This window comes from Diplotaxodon limnothrissa, linkage group LG14 (assembly GCF_057381915.1).
Source record: "Diplotaxodon limnothrissa isolate DT_005_m linkage group LG14, D_limnothrissa_male_GT1.1, whole genome shotgun sequence".
Classification (NCBI taxonomy): domain Eukaryota; kingdom Metazoa; phylum Chordata; class Actinopteri; order Cichliformes; family Cichlidae; genus Diplotaxodon; species Diplotaxodon limnothrissa.
In genome coordinates this window covers 9,802,456-9,819,957 of record NC_140609.1, presented here as the reverse complement: position 1 = coordinate 9,819,957, position 17,502 = coordinate 9,802,456, and the positions used below count along the sequence as shown (strand labels likewise).

The window sequence follows — 17,502 nt, the reverse complement described above, 5'->3', positions numbered from 1 at the left end:
ATGGGAGGACAGAGAGGAAGTAAAAGGGAGGGAGAAAGAGAGATTATAAACGAGTCTAATCCAGCAGAGAGAGAGAGAGAGAGTGATAGACAGGGAGAAGGGCTGGTAGGGAAATGCCCAGCAGATTGAATGGAGCTCGGTGTTCTCCTCCCCTCATTTGCTGTTGCACATCAACCCTCCACCATACCTCCACTCACGTAGACTGGCTGTCACAGTGTCCCGCTCACACTCAGCTGGACAGTGGGGACCAGCAGCTTCCCAAAGATTTATATACACTGAATTAAAGCTAATTCGCCGCAGAGATCCAGCAAGGTCTGGGGACATTCATGGGCACAACAGGCATCGTCTCCAGGCGCGCAGGGCTCAGCCACCCTATTAGGGCTGACTTTGAACCCAATTTTGCTGGTTGTTTGGCCCATTTTACTGGATGGGCCCCTAATTTGTAAGCCTCTAATAGCAAGTTTGTTTGTAGACATGCTAATTACAAGGGCTTGTTTAAAAGCCCATTGCAGAGCGGTAACTGGAACACAGTTAAACCCACACTGCGTAATGATGGCATTTATGCAGTTGGTGAGATATTAAAGGCCGCTTTGATTGCTGTGGCCTTGTGTAATAAATAAATAAATACATCCAGCTTTGTCCTCTTCTCACGTGCTTTAAGGGAATCCAGCATCCCTGCAGGGTTGATACTGGCTAACAATATGGAGGTTCTGGTCTAACTTGAAGCACTTAAAAAGAAATCAGTGTAAGTCCACTCAAAATTGGGCTGTAGTTCATTAGTCACTCTTTCTAACCACTTACTTTGCTGTCTTTTGTACACTCCCCCCACCCCTCATTCTATTCTCCTCCTTGTACCAAAACCCTGTGTTCTCTGTTTGTGTGTCTTGGTGTGTACTCCATGCAAATGAGTCAATTTAATCCCCTGACATGGTGCCACTGAGGGCCTCTGGGAACAATCTGGACACACTTTTTCTTTGCTTGGATCCTGTGGAGGAGAGAAGAGGAGCCTTCATCCTTTTCCACCCATCCATTCTCGTCCCGTCATCGGCATTGCCACATACCTGCCCTTTAGAGCATATATAAACCAAAAATAAATGATTCATCTCCTGCGTGTTTGCGTTATATCTGTGGTCCCTGCGTTGCGTTGTAGTTCAAGTACTTTGAACCAAAACACCCCCAAAATACCATCACAGTCAATCAGGGCTTGCTGACCAATCAGCACCGTTACAAATCCAGTTCCCTCTCTCCTGTGAGGAGCTTTTCACAGCAGGCACGTACAGGGCAGTCGTTCATGGAAATGCGCGAAATGTCGCCTCTCGGAGAAGCTGACAGACAGACACTATATCCCATCTCCCTGCTCAGGTAAAAACCTGCACAGCATCCGATGTGCCTCCCCCCTCCCTCCTTCCTTTGGCACATAGGTCTTGTGACTTTTCTTTGTTTCAAACTGCCTGAGCTGGAGCGTTTGTATGCTCAAACACTCCAAGGTACTCGAGCTATTGTTTTTTGTTTTTTTGGCTGAACGTGCGTACCCGCTGACAGACGCACATCAGCCACCTTTTTGGCCGGGAGCTGAGGCGGGCAGCAGGCGTCTGCATTCCGCTGAAACCAGTCTCAGAACAAAAAACAAAAAAACAAAAAAAAGACATTCCACTCCCACCACCCCCACCACCCAAAAAAAAAAACTGCACAAAGGGGATCATCGCGGAAGAAACTTCACGGGGAAACCCGCCGCTTTAACGTCTGTCAGTGGAGATAAATGTCCGCTGTGATGTAGCTGCACTAAATGTAAAGCGCCGGGCTTTGGGTTGGATTCCAGGCTTTATTCTAAGCGCCGAAGATGAAAGCAAGTCTTCGAGGAGCGTTATTTACCTCGCACTATACGTTTCCAAGAGGTCCGGCGGTAAAGGTAACACTGCAGCCTAAAAACCCGGGAACGGAGCACTTCGTTCAGTCTACTTGTTTACCTCCTCTCAGCCCCCCTTCAACAAAATATACACACAGGTACTGTAAAGCCATCTAAACCATCCCCCTTCCTCCCGGACAGCCTTGCCACTCCAGCCCGGCTTTGGCCGTGATCTTGGCTGGCTACACTGGCAAGGGACATACCGGGTCACCCAAATCTACCTCCAGCATTCCTCCATATCCCTGCACACACGCTGCTGTCGGCTCAGAGAAATGATTATATGAATTGCATCGGAGCGCGCAATAATCCCCCCACCACTCATGCCCGAAAAAACCTCCCAGAAACCTCCATCAGCTTTAAATCTAACTTTTCTCCGGGGCTGATTCGCCTCTCCTGACGTTATCTCATTCTCCGCTGTATGCACTGCATGCATATAGACGCGTTGGTAATCATGCTGGGGAAATATGTGGGAAATTGAGGGGCTTAAATTGACAGTGACAGCATGCACAATGACCGAAAAAAGCGCAAACACTCAGGAAACGTGTTGTACTTACGATTTGAGGGGGTTCTGTACCGCTGTGGCCATTTTGATATAGTATGATAGAATGCAACACTGCAGAGCCCGGTATTGTACATGTAATGTAGCAGCTATTTCAATTTCATTCATTCTCTGGGGCTGCGGCTGGAGCGGCCAGCCAATGGGAGGCGGGAGCGCTCTGTGACAGCTTTGGGGAAGTGTAGTTTTTATGCATGTCAACATGAGACGCGCCGAGGAGCACAGTACTACAAGTTCCAGCGGGGGTAGCGGTTTAAGTGGACCACGGTCCCGCCTCGGACTTGTTAGGGCAATGCCCCCCATACCCCCCATCCGAATTTATAGAAAAGAAAGAAGAAGAAGAAGAAAATCCACCACAGTTATGTTGAGGTTGGGTTGCAGGACTTTCTGTCAGTCTCTCCTATAAGCATCGTTCCCTTGTCTGGGTGATGATGATGACTCTGGCTCTTATAGCAGCTAAACACTAAATTGTGTTTGTTTACAGAGGTATGATTGTGGATATGGGTGCAAATTTGGGTCAGATATCATATTAAATGCACTGTAAAGGGAATAACTGGATACTCGAGTAGCAAAAAGCACAAACTGCATACAAAGATGTTTACCTGTTTTGTTAAGGAAACTGAGGACAGGTCTGTATAGTCATTTGTTGAAAATCAAGAGAAGTTGTTTCTGCGTAATCTTAGCGGCTTCATGGCCTCATGGATGTTAGATAGCCCTGCAATGAGAAGCTTTAATTATTCATTAATCAGGGGTGATGGGTTGGGAGTAGGCCTATAATTGATTCTTTCAGACATTTGTCTCTCATAGTTGAGCCCGGAGAAAGGCCGGGACCCTCTCTAAATCCTTAACCACGCCATCCTTTATTGCATCCTTCCCCCTCTCGCTCGTTTTCTTGCCCTTACTACATCTTTTGCTGGATCTGTCCCAGGTGGCGATTTTATTTGACTCAGGCTAGAGACAAGGGTGTTAAAGCGACTATGCCAAAGCCTGGGCTGGCATTTTCCACTCCCTAGACATTGGAAGGAAGGGAGGGAGGAGATGAGGGAGGAAGGAAGGAAGGACTCAGAGCCGTTAGAGCAGCAATGCTGGAATTTCTTTCTCCATGTCATGTTAGCAGCAGTGGCGCCGCTCTGAAGCCAGTGACATGTGATATTTATAGATCTGTGCTAACAAATATTTAATGAACATTAGCAAGCAGCTCTAGCATGGAAGCACCGCTCCGATAAAATACTCTCTGTCAGTTAAGGAAACTTTGATTTTGTGCGTTATTCTTTAGTTGTGAAGAATAATAAATGTGTTATTTTGTATTAACGTAGCAAGAAATGTTAGATGAACGTTATTTGTGTTTGGTTCACATCATTAATCCTAAATAAGAAAAAAATATAATAATAATATATATTAGGGGCCACAAAAGACCGGTCACATGGGTCCACTCGGTTTTATTTTATGCTTTCTCATTCCCTGATGAAGGAAGTTTGTTGAATGGCATGTGAGGTGCTGTATTGCGGCTGACCACACGGTGGTGCTCATGTTTAGACCAAAGTCAAACAAGCGCGTCTTACGTTGCTGCCCTGCGTGGCCCCATCTGGCTCCTCCTACAGTCCACGCGCTGTTGTTGTGATTGATCGACAGGTAGGCGTCATGTTAAACTTTCGCTTTGCTCTTTGGTGCTGCTGCCACAAATGCGTTTCAATTAAGTGAACAACGATGTCCGATATACTGATGAAAGAAATGGATAGTTTGTCGATCAGTCCATTGAAGCCAGAGGACCGTCCCAACGGCGGCGGCCGGAGCTTCCTGCTCGTGGACGAGCAAGAAAACCTGCAGGTAAAGTTAGCTAACATCAGCTGAGCTAACGGCGGCTAACAGTTAGCCGCTAGGCTAGAAAGGGGAAGACTCCTGTTACGGAAGGCCCTTAACTATCTTTTGTCACGAAAAGAAAAAAAATGTTGGATGAGCCAAATCTGCTTTCAGCGCTAAATCGATCTTTTTGTCTTGAAGCTAATAAAGCAAGTTTGTTGAGGCTTTAGCTACTTCACGACGCTTTGCTAATGCGACGTTAAACAGCGTGTTTGGATGTTCGTCGTGTTTAGCCTCTTGTCTTTTTAGCCTTTGTCTGTATGCAGCCCGTGGCTTTAACGTGTGGATGGTGTCTTGCTTATAATACTGTGAAAAAACATTAAATTTAAGTTGTAAATAAGAGCAGCACAACAGCAGACAGGGTTGCTATTAGGAAAGTCCCTGGTGAGTCATACAGCACAGTTGACCCACATGGAAGGCACCCTCACAGTGTTACAAAGTACAAGAGATAATGTTTTCTTGTGTACTTAAGGTAATCTGTATGAACAACCAGCGTTAAGATTGAAGTGACTAATCCCCCGCAGTTCTTTTTTTGTTTTGTTTTTGGTTTCTTTGTTTAAAATAAATAATACCGTTCATAAAGAATCAGTAAAAGTAATTTGCCCAATTGTATCACGGTGCCACAAAATAGCTCATCTCTGTAACCAGCCTGTCTCTTGGTGCTCTTTCTCCTCTTATCCTATAGGTCCGGGATGAGGCAGAGTTCGTGGAGCGACTTGGCTGTGCCGACGTAGCGGGCGTCAAGGTCCTCTCCATCTTTGGAAACACCGGTGATGGCAAGTCCCACACGCTTAACCACGTCCTGTTTGATGGCGAGACTGTTTTCTACACCTCCAAGTCCCCCAGCTCCTGTACTGTGGGAGTTTGGGCTGCTTACAACCCCACTCTCAGCCTCATTGCGCTGGATACAGAGGGCCTCTTGGGAGCCGCAGCCAATCAGAACCAGAGAATGCGGCTGCTGCTGAAGGTAAATTTAGCGGTTGCTGCTTGGTTTGGGTGGAATAATTGGAGGAGTCTGTGATTTTGTGTGCTGACTTCTAGTATTGTCTTCTTTGCTTGTTCTGCTGAGGTAATGGTCACATCCTAATCATGTAAACAGAACAGTGAAACTCACTTTATTTCTCATTTCCAATGTTTTCATGATATAAGCAAGTCATCTTATTTCCAGATACATTTTTATTTCAATTTCAGGTGCTGGCAGTGTCGGATATAGTGTTGTATCGCACACGGGCAGAGCGTCTTCACAATGACATGTTCCAGTTCCTGAGTAGTGCCTCAGGGGCATACCTGAAGCATTTCACCCCAGAGCTAAGGGCCCTGTCCACCCGCTGTGGTCTGGATGTACCCCTGTCCTCTTTGGGGCCTGCAGTCATCATCTTCCAGGAAACAACACACACGCAACTCCTGGGCCAAGGTACTTCCAAGCAGAACTTTAGGATAATTATTTCCCTTGGTTGTAATTTCCTGTGTCACAGATTTCAATGTTATTGTCTTTCCTTCCTGTTGTAGACTCAAAGATGGCCGGCTATGCAGACACACTCCTCCAGAAGCGTTTTCATGACCTGGGTTTGGGGACAGAGGCCTTCAGCTCAGTGCAGTACGTAGGCACTCAGACGATCACACCGCCCACAGACTATAGCGGGCTGCTAGAGGCCATCAAGCAGCAAGTGAAGAACACTCATACACGGTCCCCCCGCCAGCCTGGGATAGTGTTTCATGCACTAGAAGTAAGTGAAGAAGCACCATATTAGAGGCCTTTTAAGAAAAAGCATATGATTCTTTTTAATCCTTCCTTTGTGTCTCCTCAGCCTTTTTTCAGCTCCCATCTAGTTCTCTGTCTTCTAATCCCTTCTGTTTTTGTTTCAACAAGGCTCTGAGTGAGCGTTTCTGTGGAGAACTATCAGATGAAAAGATGACACTGTACTCCTTCTTCCCAGATGAATACTTCACCTGCTCAGCTCTCTGTCTCAGCTGCAAGTAAGTCAGTAACGCTGTCTACACACAAGAGCTAGAACTGGTCCTTAAAATTTGAACGTATGGTTAGTCGAACCTCGGATACAGGAGGAACAATGCGGTTTTCGTCCTGGTCGCGGAACACTGGACCAGCTCTTTATCCTCTCCAGGATACTTGAGGGTGCATGGGAGTTTGCCCAACCAGTCTACATGTGTTTCGTGGACTTGGAGAAGGCATTCGACCGTGTCCCTCGGGGTGTCCTGTGGGAGGTGTTGCGGGAATATGGGGTGTCTGGCCCATTGCTACGGGCCATTCGATCCCTATACAACCGTTGCAAGAGCTTGGTTCGCATTGCCGGCAATAAGTCGGACTCGTTCCCGGTGGGTGATGGGCTCCGCCAGGGCTGCCCTTTGTCTCCGGTTCTGTTCATAATTTTTATGGACAGGATTTCTAGGCGCAGCCAAGTGGCGGAGGGCTTTCGCTTTGGTGGCCTCAGAATCTCATCTCTGATTTTTGCAGATGATGTGGTTCTGTTGGCTTCATCGGGTGAGGGCCTCCAGCTCGCACTGGAACGGTTCGCAGCCGAGTGTGAAGCAGCGGGAATGAGGATCAGCACCTCCAAATCTGAGGCCATGGTTCTCAGCCGGAAAAGGGTGGAGTGCCCACTCCGGGTCGAGGATGAGTTCCTGCCCCAAGTGGAGGAGTTCAAGTATCTCGGGGTCTTGTTTGCGAGTGATGGGAGAAGGGAGCCGGAGATCGACAGACGGATTGGGGCTGCAGCTGCAGTAATGCGGACGTTGCACCGGTCCGTCGTGGTGAAGAGGGAGCTGAGTGTAAAAGCGAAGCTCTCAATTTACCGGTCGATCTACGTCCCTACCCTCACCTATGGCCACGAGCTGTGGGTAGTGACCGAAAGAACGAGATCGTGGATACAAGCGGCAGAAATGAGCTTCCTCCGAAGGGTGGCTGGCCTCTCCCTTAGAGATAGGGTGAGAAGTTCGGCCATCCGGGAGGGGCTCAGAGTAGAGCAGCTGCTGCTCCACATCGAAAGGAGCCAACTGAGGTGGTTCGGGCATCTGACAAGGATGCCCCCTGGGCGCCTCCTGGGTGAGGTGTTCCAGGCATGTCCCACCGGGAGGAGGCCCCGGGGCAGACCCAGGACACGCTGGAGAGATTATATCTCTCGGCTGGCCTGGGAACGCCTTGGTATTCCCCCGGATAAGCTGGAGGAGGTGGCTGGGGAGAGGGAGGTCTGGGCCTCTTTGCTTAGGCTGCTGCCCCCGCGACCCGGCCCCGGATAAAGCGGATGAAGATGGATGGATGGATGGATGGTCAACCTAAACCTGAAATATTTAGATTGCATAGTTGGGAATGTGTGAGAAGTGTGTATTATTATTGTTGATCTGGAAACTGTACTCATCTCCAGCGCTGGGTGTTTGCAGATTACCTAATCACCTTGGATGGACTGTTATTATAACCACACCTTTCCTGAGTTTTTTCTCATTTAGTTTGATCCAAATAGTTCTAGTTTTCCATCTCAGAACAACAGCCTTTTACTGTCTCTGTGACTGAATCACAGTAGAGAACAGTATTCTTTAAAAATGGGAATCCTCTGCTTTTCTTGTGGATGTTAACTATCTCCTCAGTGGGATGCATAAGTGCTAATTCTTTTTCCATGTTTTGGTTTTGGTGAAGAGAAACCTACTTTGCTTCTTAGCTACTCTTCTTCCTTGTTCTTTCCTAAAACCTGAGAGCAGCGTGTGTGTGAGAAATTATAACACTTGTTCAGAATGAGTGCACTGTAACCATAGGTTTCTTACAAATCCCCCTCTCCTTCACCAACTCTAATATCTGTCATGTCGACTCTCCAGCATTCGCTGTAAAAATGGAATGAACCACCTGAGAGACAGAGTTCCCCACATGGCAGATGGACTCTGCCAGTATGCACACCAGTACAACAACAAGGTCCTCATCTGTAAGGTAAGAACAGAATTTCACTGCTAGTTTTGGTGAACCTGTATGTTGTTGTTGTTTACATCTGTTTTGTGTTGCATGTCCAGAGGTGCTATGAAGCTGGCAGAGAGGTGATTGTTGTGCCCAAAACATCAGCTTCGTCTGATAACCCCTGGTTTGGACTGGCCAAATACGCCTGGTCAGGGTATGGAAACTCACATATACACACTTAGGCGGACGCTCACACTCCTCTTTGCCTTTCAGCCAATAATCTCACTTCCACTGTCTGCTGCCTTGTTCCTCTCGTCCCTCTTTCAGATATGTGTTGGAGTGTGCTAGCTGTGGGGTAATCTACCGCAGCAGACAGTACTGGATGGGAAACCAGGACCCAGAGAGTGGTGTGGTGCGATCAGAGGTCAAGCACGTCTGGGAGGATGTGAGTACTAAAACATGCTTAACTCATGTTTATATTTAATAATGTTTATTTCACAAAAAACATCAAAAGAATTTGTGGAGAGTGTAAAAAATAGCACCTGTTGGTTTTATGTTGCATATTTTTAGTCTTTGTAAAATAAGCACGCAGTACTGAAATACTGTTTTGGATTTTTGTTGCCTGTAATTAAAGCAGAGGCAAATTGTTTTAGTGATTGTTGTCCTGACACTCAGTAAGGTACTGTCATATTTTGTCACTGCCCTAGAGAAAAAATATTCTGTAATGGTTAAATTCATTTCTTTAGGCTGTCTCGTTATGGGTTGGGGTGTTATTTAATATATTTACTTTTAGTTCTGCTAATCTAAATAAGTAGCAACTAAACGTTTGAGGTGTGGTGGAGTACACCCTGTGCCATCAGTTTGGATTCATCCCTGCATGCTGCAGGCATTGCTGCTATAGAGAGAGCCTGCAGCTAAGCTTTCTCTGCACACAGACAAAACAGGATGCTCGCATGTTTTGTCAGATGTAAATTTAAGTGAAACACTTGGACTGTTGAGCCATGCTATAACACCATCATTGCCTTCCTCCCTGCAACTGGGAGTTCCCAGTTATTGGCCTCATACGGTAATTCTGATATTAAATGCTAAACTGCAAGAAATTCTGGGGGTTAAGATGATTCACTTCAGCTGATTTGCACTTGTGACTGTAGAAATGATGGTGGAATCACTAATGGGCACTTAATTTGCCCATCATCCTCTTTATCAAGCTTTTAATTGAGATCACACTCTTGTCTTTCTTCAGTCTGACGCTTTTCTAACCAGCCACCAAAATGCTGCCCAGAGGGTCTTGGATGGGATGAACTATGTGATTCAGTCAGTGTCAGAGTACGGTACTGGCCCCACCAAAGCCGTCACTGCCTGGATTACTGACCAGGTGGCACCTCCATACTGGAGACCTAATACAGAGATCACTGTGAGTATGAAGGGCTAACATTTAGAAACACAACATAAGGCACTAGAATAACTATAGCAGTTATAAGTGGTTAAATTTTTGGTCTTCATTGACTTGTGTCTGTCGGTGTGATATCTGCCATCACTGTATCCCCCTCCCTCTTTCCCCTCAGGCCTGTCATGGATGTCAAAAGGAGTTCAAGGAGGCTGAAAGGAAGCATCACTGTCGATCATGTGGGGAGGGTTTCTGCCATCCTTGTTCCAGCCGCAGGATGCCGGTGCCAGAGAGGGGCTGGGGCAACAGTCCTGTCAGGGTGTGTGAGGCCTGCTACCGCCAGGGAGGTCCTCCTGACACCAACAGCCAGGGTAAGACAGAAACAAGCTGTCAGTTAAACTGCTGGACGAGCCTAAACCTAGAGTTACATTAGACAAATGTCTTTCGTCATTGTAGTCGCTAAGCACTCAATTACAGGTGAGCCCACATTTACACTTAATGTTATGTGACACGCACACCTGTGTATACAATGCTGTTAATTTTAATATTAGACGATGATAACCTGAGTAAATTTTTAAAAATGCAGTTTTTATTTGTTATTTTAGTTATTGAAGGACGAAAGTTATCCAGATCTCCATGGTCACTTGTGAAAAAGTAATTGCCTCTAAACCTGATAACTGGTTGTGCCACCCTTGGCATCAAGAACTTTTGTCCGACTCTTCGCTGCAGAATTGTTTTAATTCAGCATTGGTGGTTTATTTATGTGACTGTCACTCACATTGTTGCCATTTTTGTCCAGTCTCTTTCTTAATGTTGAGTCATGAACTCCACAATAAGACTCAATGTGAACTCTGACCTTAAGCGAGACAAGTTGACCTGAAGTACTTTAGATGTTGTTCTGGGTCTTTTGTTACCTCCTGCATGACTCATTGATGCGCTCTTGGAGTAATATGGCTGGCTGGCCACATTTGGGAAGGTTCACCACGCTTCCAAGTTTTCTCCATTTGTGGATAATGGCTCTCACCATGGTTCACTGGAGTCTGAAGCCTTAGAAGTGGATTTGTAACCCTTTTCAGACTGATAGATGTCAGTGAGTTTGTTTCTCGTGTGCTCTTGAGTTTCTTTCGGTTGTGGCATGATGTGCTGCTTTTTGAGATCTTTTAGGCTACTTCACTTTGTCAGACAGGTTCTATTTAAGAGATTTCTTGATTAAACAGGTCTGTCAGTAATCAGGCCTGGGTGTAGCTAGTAAAGTCAAAGTCAGTCTACACAAATATGTGGTTAATTCATGATTTATAAAGATGGGGCAATTACTTTTTTACATAGGGCCAGTTAGGTTTGTATAACCCTTATTAGATGAAATCATGAGTTAAAAACTGCATTTTGTATTTAACCCTCTGGGGTCGACGGACGCACTGGCGCGTCAAAATCACATGACCAATTCAAGACGACACAGCTACAAGATGCAGCGACTCAGAGTCTCCATTTAAACCTGGGTCGAAAGTACGGACTTCAAACTATATACCAGTTTTTGAATTGTGTCGATGGGCCACAGGCAGATTCCAGTGTAAACGCTGTTCCCACATGGAAAACAGGACCTCCTGCTGTCAGACCTGCAGGGTTTAGGCCTGTGGTGTTCTCCTCTGTCTTATACTGAACACAAACTATTTTTTTGGACTGACACAAATAATTAGTGTGCCTTCTTATTTGATGCAGCACACCTGATTGTTCTGTAAATAGATTTAAATGGTTATATAAAAAACGCCCGAGGCCTTGGCTGCATTTTTAAATAGTACCAGATAACTTTGTTGTTTGCAAAACTTGTGCATAATTTTTAGACATGTACAATTTCTATTTGCATTTCAAGTTATGAAAATGATTCGTTAAATATGTTTGTGGGTTTTACAGTAAAAAATATAACTTTTTTTTACTCGGATTTAGAATTTTTTGTCTAAATTTAGATCAATTGTGCTAATATAGTATATAAAAATGAAAAAATAACTCAAATTCCAGTTATTTGAGGTTGTGCTGAAAATAATGATACCAAACAAGGCAAGATAAACAGTTTTTAAAGGTGAAATATAGACCCAGAGGGTTAAGCAGGTTATCTTTGTCTAATAATAAATGTCTGGTCTGAAAGATTTAAGTGTGACAAATATACAAAAAAACAAAAAACACGGTATCACGAGGGGAGCAAATACTGTGTCATGGATTTGCAGCGTGCATACCGAACAGTGAGACTGTGTGTTTTCATGCATTTGATGCTGGTCGTCGCGGCTCCTGACTTGTTGTTATTACTGCTTTTGTGTTTTGATTTCTTTGTCTCTCACACACACCTTGTTTGTTTAGTCTGTAAGGTGGAGCCTCGTGGTCTGATAGCTCGCAGGGTGACGGAGGTGGCACAGTCGACACTGGACATGGTCACCACAGCTGTGGACTACCCTCTCTGTGAGCACTGCTTTTTTCTTTTACCATTACATGGTCTGTTGGTGCTCTGCAGCTTGTTTTATATTGTCTCCTCACCACTCAGATATTTGTTGGTAATTCTAATACCTGGTTTTAGCACAACCACTCCATGAGTGTGTTAGGATAGGCTAATCTACAGGCGTAGGTACATCTGGGACATGATCGGATGGTTGGTTTCAGAGTGATTTTGCATACTGGTGTTTGTCATCCACCAAGAACTGAGTGCATGTCTGTGCAATACCACTAAAATTATATATTATCCACCAGTATCAGTTTAAATTAACGTATAATTAAAGTCAAACTAGTTTGATGAACTGTGATGAAATTCCAGACTGCTAAGCTTCAACATCAGTGCAACAAGAGCCAGTTTACCTGTGACAGTGGCAACAAATTCAGTTAGTCAGTGATTTTAAGTTAAAGCTGGTACCAAAGTCTCAATAGGCTTCTGATCATAAGCAGAAACACAGCTGCAGATCGAAACAGCGCCTACCTTTTTTCAAACTTTGATTTTATATGTATTTGTAAAGATATGATGTGAAATGTCCCGTTTTTGTCTCAACTCCTTTAATAATAAAAAAATAAAGATCCTTTCAAAAATTCGTGAATCCAGATCAAAAATATAATAACTTCTAAGTTCTGTCAAACTCTACGTGTAGTAAATATTAAATGCATATATTTTTATATCATGCTGCTTTCAGACAGACAAATCCAACCTGTCACATGACCTCATCGGTGGAGGTAATAATAGAACGCTTTGGCACAATTTGGGATTTGCTCGACCTTGCTCTAAAACACAGATGAGTAAAAGCCTCAGACTTGGCACAAGAGTTTATTGTGGAAACTGATGTTTGAGTGGCTGAGTGCTCCTGCAGAGTGAAGGACATAGCGTGAAGTCAGCCTCAATGAACGGTTTCCAGGAAGGAAAAACCAAATATATAGGATGTTGGGCAAAGGGATTAAAATAAATGATTCTGAATCACCAACCTGACCAGCACTGCAATGGTGACCACATAGGTTCTCAGATGATAGCTGGATATATCGTCTGTCCTCTGATGACAGCAGCGGGGTTTGGTGCTTCTAGTGTAGCGAATAGCCTTGTGAATAATGGATAACTGGTATTGGGTGTAAGGCTGGTGGTTATAGTTTGCTAGTCCAGATCAGTTTAAAAAACTAATTAACAGGCAAAAATGTCAGGTTTAGGTTTGTGTTTCAGAAAACGCAGTCCCTCTTTGTCCCTCCACGCAAGCTGTTTACTGGAATACAAGCCTCAACTGTGACTGATCAAGACTACAAACCTAAACCTGAAAGCTTCTTGTACAAGAAAAATAATCTTCTTCTCTAAGAAACACAGAGAGAAACGATAGAGTTTTCTTTAGTGGAGCTGAAAGGGGTTTGAATGGGCTGTAATGGAGATGCTGTTAGATGGGTACATATTACATGTTGCCATCTTAGGTGGTGAATGTAACTTTGTTAACACTGGACAAAAAGAAGACTTCCACTTTGAAGTAGTCAAAGCTTTGAAAAGTTCCCCCTCCCAACACACACACAATGAACAATGCATTTATGTTCTAAGACAATAAAAAATAAAAAGCCAATCTCCGATTTAAAATCTTAAACTCACTCTTCTCTGTTTGCCCGTCCGCTTCAGGTTTCGTGAAGGACGTGGCTCGGCCAGACTACTGGGTGCCAGACCAGGACATCACCAAGTGCAACCAGTGCTCCAAACCTTTCACTCCAGCCATGTCGAAGCACCACTGCAGGGCCTGTGGGCAGGGCGTTTGCGGGCCCTGCTCCACACACAACAAGCCCGTGCCCTCTCGAGGTTGGGACCACCCGGTCAGAGTGTGTGACAGCTGTCACGCCCGCACAGACAGCCTGTGACCTTTTCCACCAGGCAAACTTCTCAAAGTGCTCTCAGTTTTTCTCAGATGGGCTACAAAACACTGTGAATCTTGGCACTGCTGCTCCTTGGAAACCAGGAAGGGGACTAAATGGCAGGTCTGGAATCAGCCTTTGTTTTATGTGAAACGGGAGCTGCTCAGATATGTAGAAGGATGACCATCTGGATTCCACCGCTCAGCCGGGATTTGCTTTCGGTCTCTTTTGCCTTCTTGAGCGACTGATTTCCTGTCAGCCGTGAGATGATTGACAGCATCTACTGACCAATCGAAATGCTTTAACTGGAGAAATGGGAAGCTGGACATGTGTTTTGAACTGACTGCTTTTAAGAATGAAGACTTTCATCTCGACCAGTTATCATTATAACAGCAGAGCTTGAACTCTTAACTGCACTCGAGGGTGGTCTTCCATGCTCATTAATTTCTCTTTGCACAGGCCAGCACCATGGTTCTCAGTTTGAATATGCTCTTAGTTAAATATGACAGGAGGACGAGTAAAAGGGACGTACTGGGAATAGTGGGAGATTTTAAAAGTTTGAATGGTCTTTTAAAACGTAGCCACTCACTGCAACTACTTACACGGTGACAAGTCCTGGTTAAGGAGTATGTATAATCATGATAGTGGGGGGGGGATGCTCCTACAGTACTCAGGGCAGAATGCAATGCAAATTGGAGAAACACAAACTGCAGCAGTGTGTGCCTTCATGGGAATCTTAACACCCACTTATTTAACCTCTTGGGTTTGCTTTTGGAGATTTCTCTGTACGTTCAAATTCTGAGCTCATTTGTGCCTAATTATAGAGCCACGATTATAGCCTCCATCCTCTCGTGAAGTTGTATCTGCAGTATAAAATATGTAGCTGTTGTCATGTTAGACATTCCATTATATAGAAGTACCTGTGTACTAATGTAGATTTGCCTTTCTGGGGTTTTATAAGAAGTGAAGCACTGATGTTTCCAGGTAGCTCTCTCAAGCCCTTTTCAGACATCGCTGCTCTCATCAATCTATCAGAGTGACGGCGTTCTGTCGCTCAGTCATAGTCATCTCAAAGGCTTCAATCAAAAATGCCAACAATAATGACTGGAAGAGCAACACATGATTTTTTTAATTTCTTTTTTGTGCAACAGGAGTTGTCAACATAGGTACTTTAAAGCATTAGGTTCTATCTGGCAGTGTCACTAAGAGCAGTGTGTGTGTTTGTTTGTGTGAGAGAGAGCTGAGCTCACCCCTCCAGCACAGGCTCGGAGAGTAAGATCTCCTTTCTGGTTTAAATTTTCTTAAAAGAAACTACGATTAAATGACGTTATGTGCAGGTTATTTCTGGTCAGGGAATTCTCTAATGAGGGGAGTGGCTCACTGAGCAGCAGACATCACCAGCTGTCTTGTGTGCATGTCCGTAGTTGTAACTCGGTGCATTTAGACTCATTTCTTGGTCTGAAATACCAAGACTGCTGCTGTTTCCGATGAATTGATGGGAGTTGGTGTCTTTGAAGGGCTTTAAAACAAAGAACACACCTGATAGAGTTGCTCTCATGGTGAATGACATGCAAATGATATAAACACTGATGGAAGAAAAACGACATTTTCTCTCTCTCTCGAGAGAGAGAGAGAGACGTTTTCTGTGTATCATACTGGACTCTTTAGTGCTTTATCCCAGTTTTCAAAATAACCACTTATCAAATTTTCTGTTAAATCTAGCTACTGACAATCTCAGTTTTTGATGAGGCTCATCCAAATAAATAAATAAAACAAAGGAGAGATTTGTGTCTATAAATATGTGAGCGGGAGTAGCTTGACGGCTGACTTTGTTCTGAATGAGCGCGAGCGCACAAGTTGTGAGGCGACGGCGAGCACTGCAACTGGAACGAGTCGCTCTTCTCTTTGACTATCTCTGGTTTTTCCTCAGATAGCATCAGTAGAGAGCGTGCGATGTGGAGGTGGAAAGCAAAGCGATAACACACAGCAGGCTTTGTCCTTTGCTGCAGTCAAGTAGAAGTAATCTGCATCCATTCATCTCCATCTTTAACTCCGCTGGCTTTAAAACCGTCATCCCATCCAAACCGACTATAGCGTTGCGTTTCCCCATTTTCATCAGTTCAGGGTGACATTTTGGCTCGATCAGCATTGTGTTCTCACCGCCTGTAATTAGTTGTTTGTTTTATTCCTGTTCTGCCAGTATTCACAAAACGTTTTATGAGTAGTGTTGGTTTGTGAGCCAGCTGCTGCTGGAGTCAATCCATCTCCTGTTTTTGTGTAGGGAAAAAAAAAGCTTCATATCGCTAATGAGTGTGGTTCGATTTGGCTCCGCGGTTTAACAGCTCTCTCCTCACAGTAGCAGTAAATTTCTTTGTAGTACACACCGAGTCAGACAAATTGAAATTTTATCTGTCTTCTGTTTGGTAAAATAAGATTATATTCTGTTTTTCCATTTCCATTTAAGATCTCTTTGTAGTTGGGCTTATGGGTCACACACTGCCCACATGAGCTCATCGTGTGTGTGTGTGTGTTTTGTCTGTTTAAAATCTACTCTCCTCTATTTTGCTCTTATTGATAAGCCTCTGTCCTCAGAGGTATTCTCAGCTTGCTGCTGCTGTGCTTGGCTCTTTTTTTCCCTCCGTGTTCCTTATTGTGAGCCTGGTCGATGCAGCAGTGCAGATTAGATCTTGGCTGCATTCTTTGGTTGTTCATCTTTTTTTCTTTGTGTTCGTCTCTCTTTGGAGGATAATTAGTCTACCCTGAAAATCCTAGATAATTCTGTTTATAGAGTGGCAGGTGACCTTTCCACCCAAACTCTAAACGTGTTAATGTGACAGAAGCAGAGGCTGGGATGTCTGTACAGTCTGTCTCGTTACATAAAGAGTTGCCATTTCTGTAGTTATCGTGCAGAAGTTCTGTGCGAGGAGGTAAAAGTGATAAAGTCTAATATTTGAATCCATATAATGAATGCAGTGCATAAAAACAAAACATGCATTTGTGTTCCTCTGAAGTCATCCTGCTGCTGTGATTATCTCCTCCATCATCAGTGCAGGTGAGTCATGCACATCCAGGCCATGAATTGACCTCCTGTCTGTTTCACTGATGAGCTGGAACAGTGTGGATTGTGGACACTTCACACTTACTCTTCTTTTTTATTTGTCAGCACAAAAACATTAATCTTGTACAAGAACGCCTCGTCCCAGATTTAGCTGTTAGCTCATTTCCACCTGCAGTCCCTGGGTGAACAGTCATAACATTAAATGAGCTATAAACTGCAATAACAGAGGTACAAGATACTGATAAATTCATATAATTGAATAAAAACCCTCACGTAATATTAGGTACTCGGAGTATTACATACGATACAAAACGCGTCTTTTCCAAACTTAATTCAAAGCTTTGCTCCAAGTTTGTTGTTTTTTTTTGTTTTGTTTTTTTAAACTAGTGTCTTGTGTTGTCTAGCGTTTCGATTCTTGCTACTGCATCTTTGTTCGCTTTGATACTTTTATCTCTGTTCTCTCCAGAGTGGAAGTGATGTTTTGTTGAGTTCTTCA

General features: G+C 44.4%; 2 protein-coding genes across 2 annotated transcripts in view; one reads left to right on the top strand and one right to left on the bottom strand.

Moving 5' to 3' along the window:
- The window catches only part of dpf1 (double PHD fingers 1), a 51,263-nt gene extending 48,597 nt beyond the window's left edge, over nt 1-2,666 (bottom strand). Inside the window, exon 1 of the mRNA XM_085370259.1 lies at nt 2,461-2,666. Coding sequence (XP_085226385.1) covers nt 2,461-2,666 — 206 coding nt within the window. The remainder of the gene's footprint in view (nt 1-2,460) is intronic.
- A 1,440-nt stretch (nt 2,667-4,106) lies between these two features.
- LOC146618381 (zinc finger FYVE domain-containing protein 1) lies at nt 4,107-15,813 on the top strand. Its single transcript, XM_085370000.1, has 12 exons — nt 4,107-4,289; nt 5,008-5,289; nt 5,514-5,736; nt 5,832-6,049; nt 6,193-6,299; nt 8,148-8,256; nt 8,337-8,434; nt 8,548-8,665; nt 9,464-9,634; nt 9,786-9,978; nt 11,957-12,055; nt 13,722-15,813. Exons 1-12 carry the CDS (start codon nt 4,170-4,172, stop codon nt 13,952-13,954), a joined length of 1,971 nt encoding a protein of 656 aa, XP_085226126.1. The 5' UTR covers nt 4,107-4,169; the 3' UTR covers nt 13,955-15,813.
- The last annotated feature ends 1,689 nt before the right edge of the window (nt 15,814-17,502 follow it).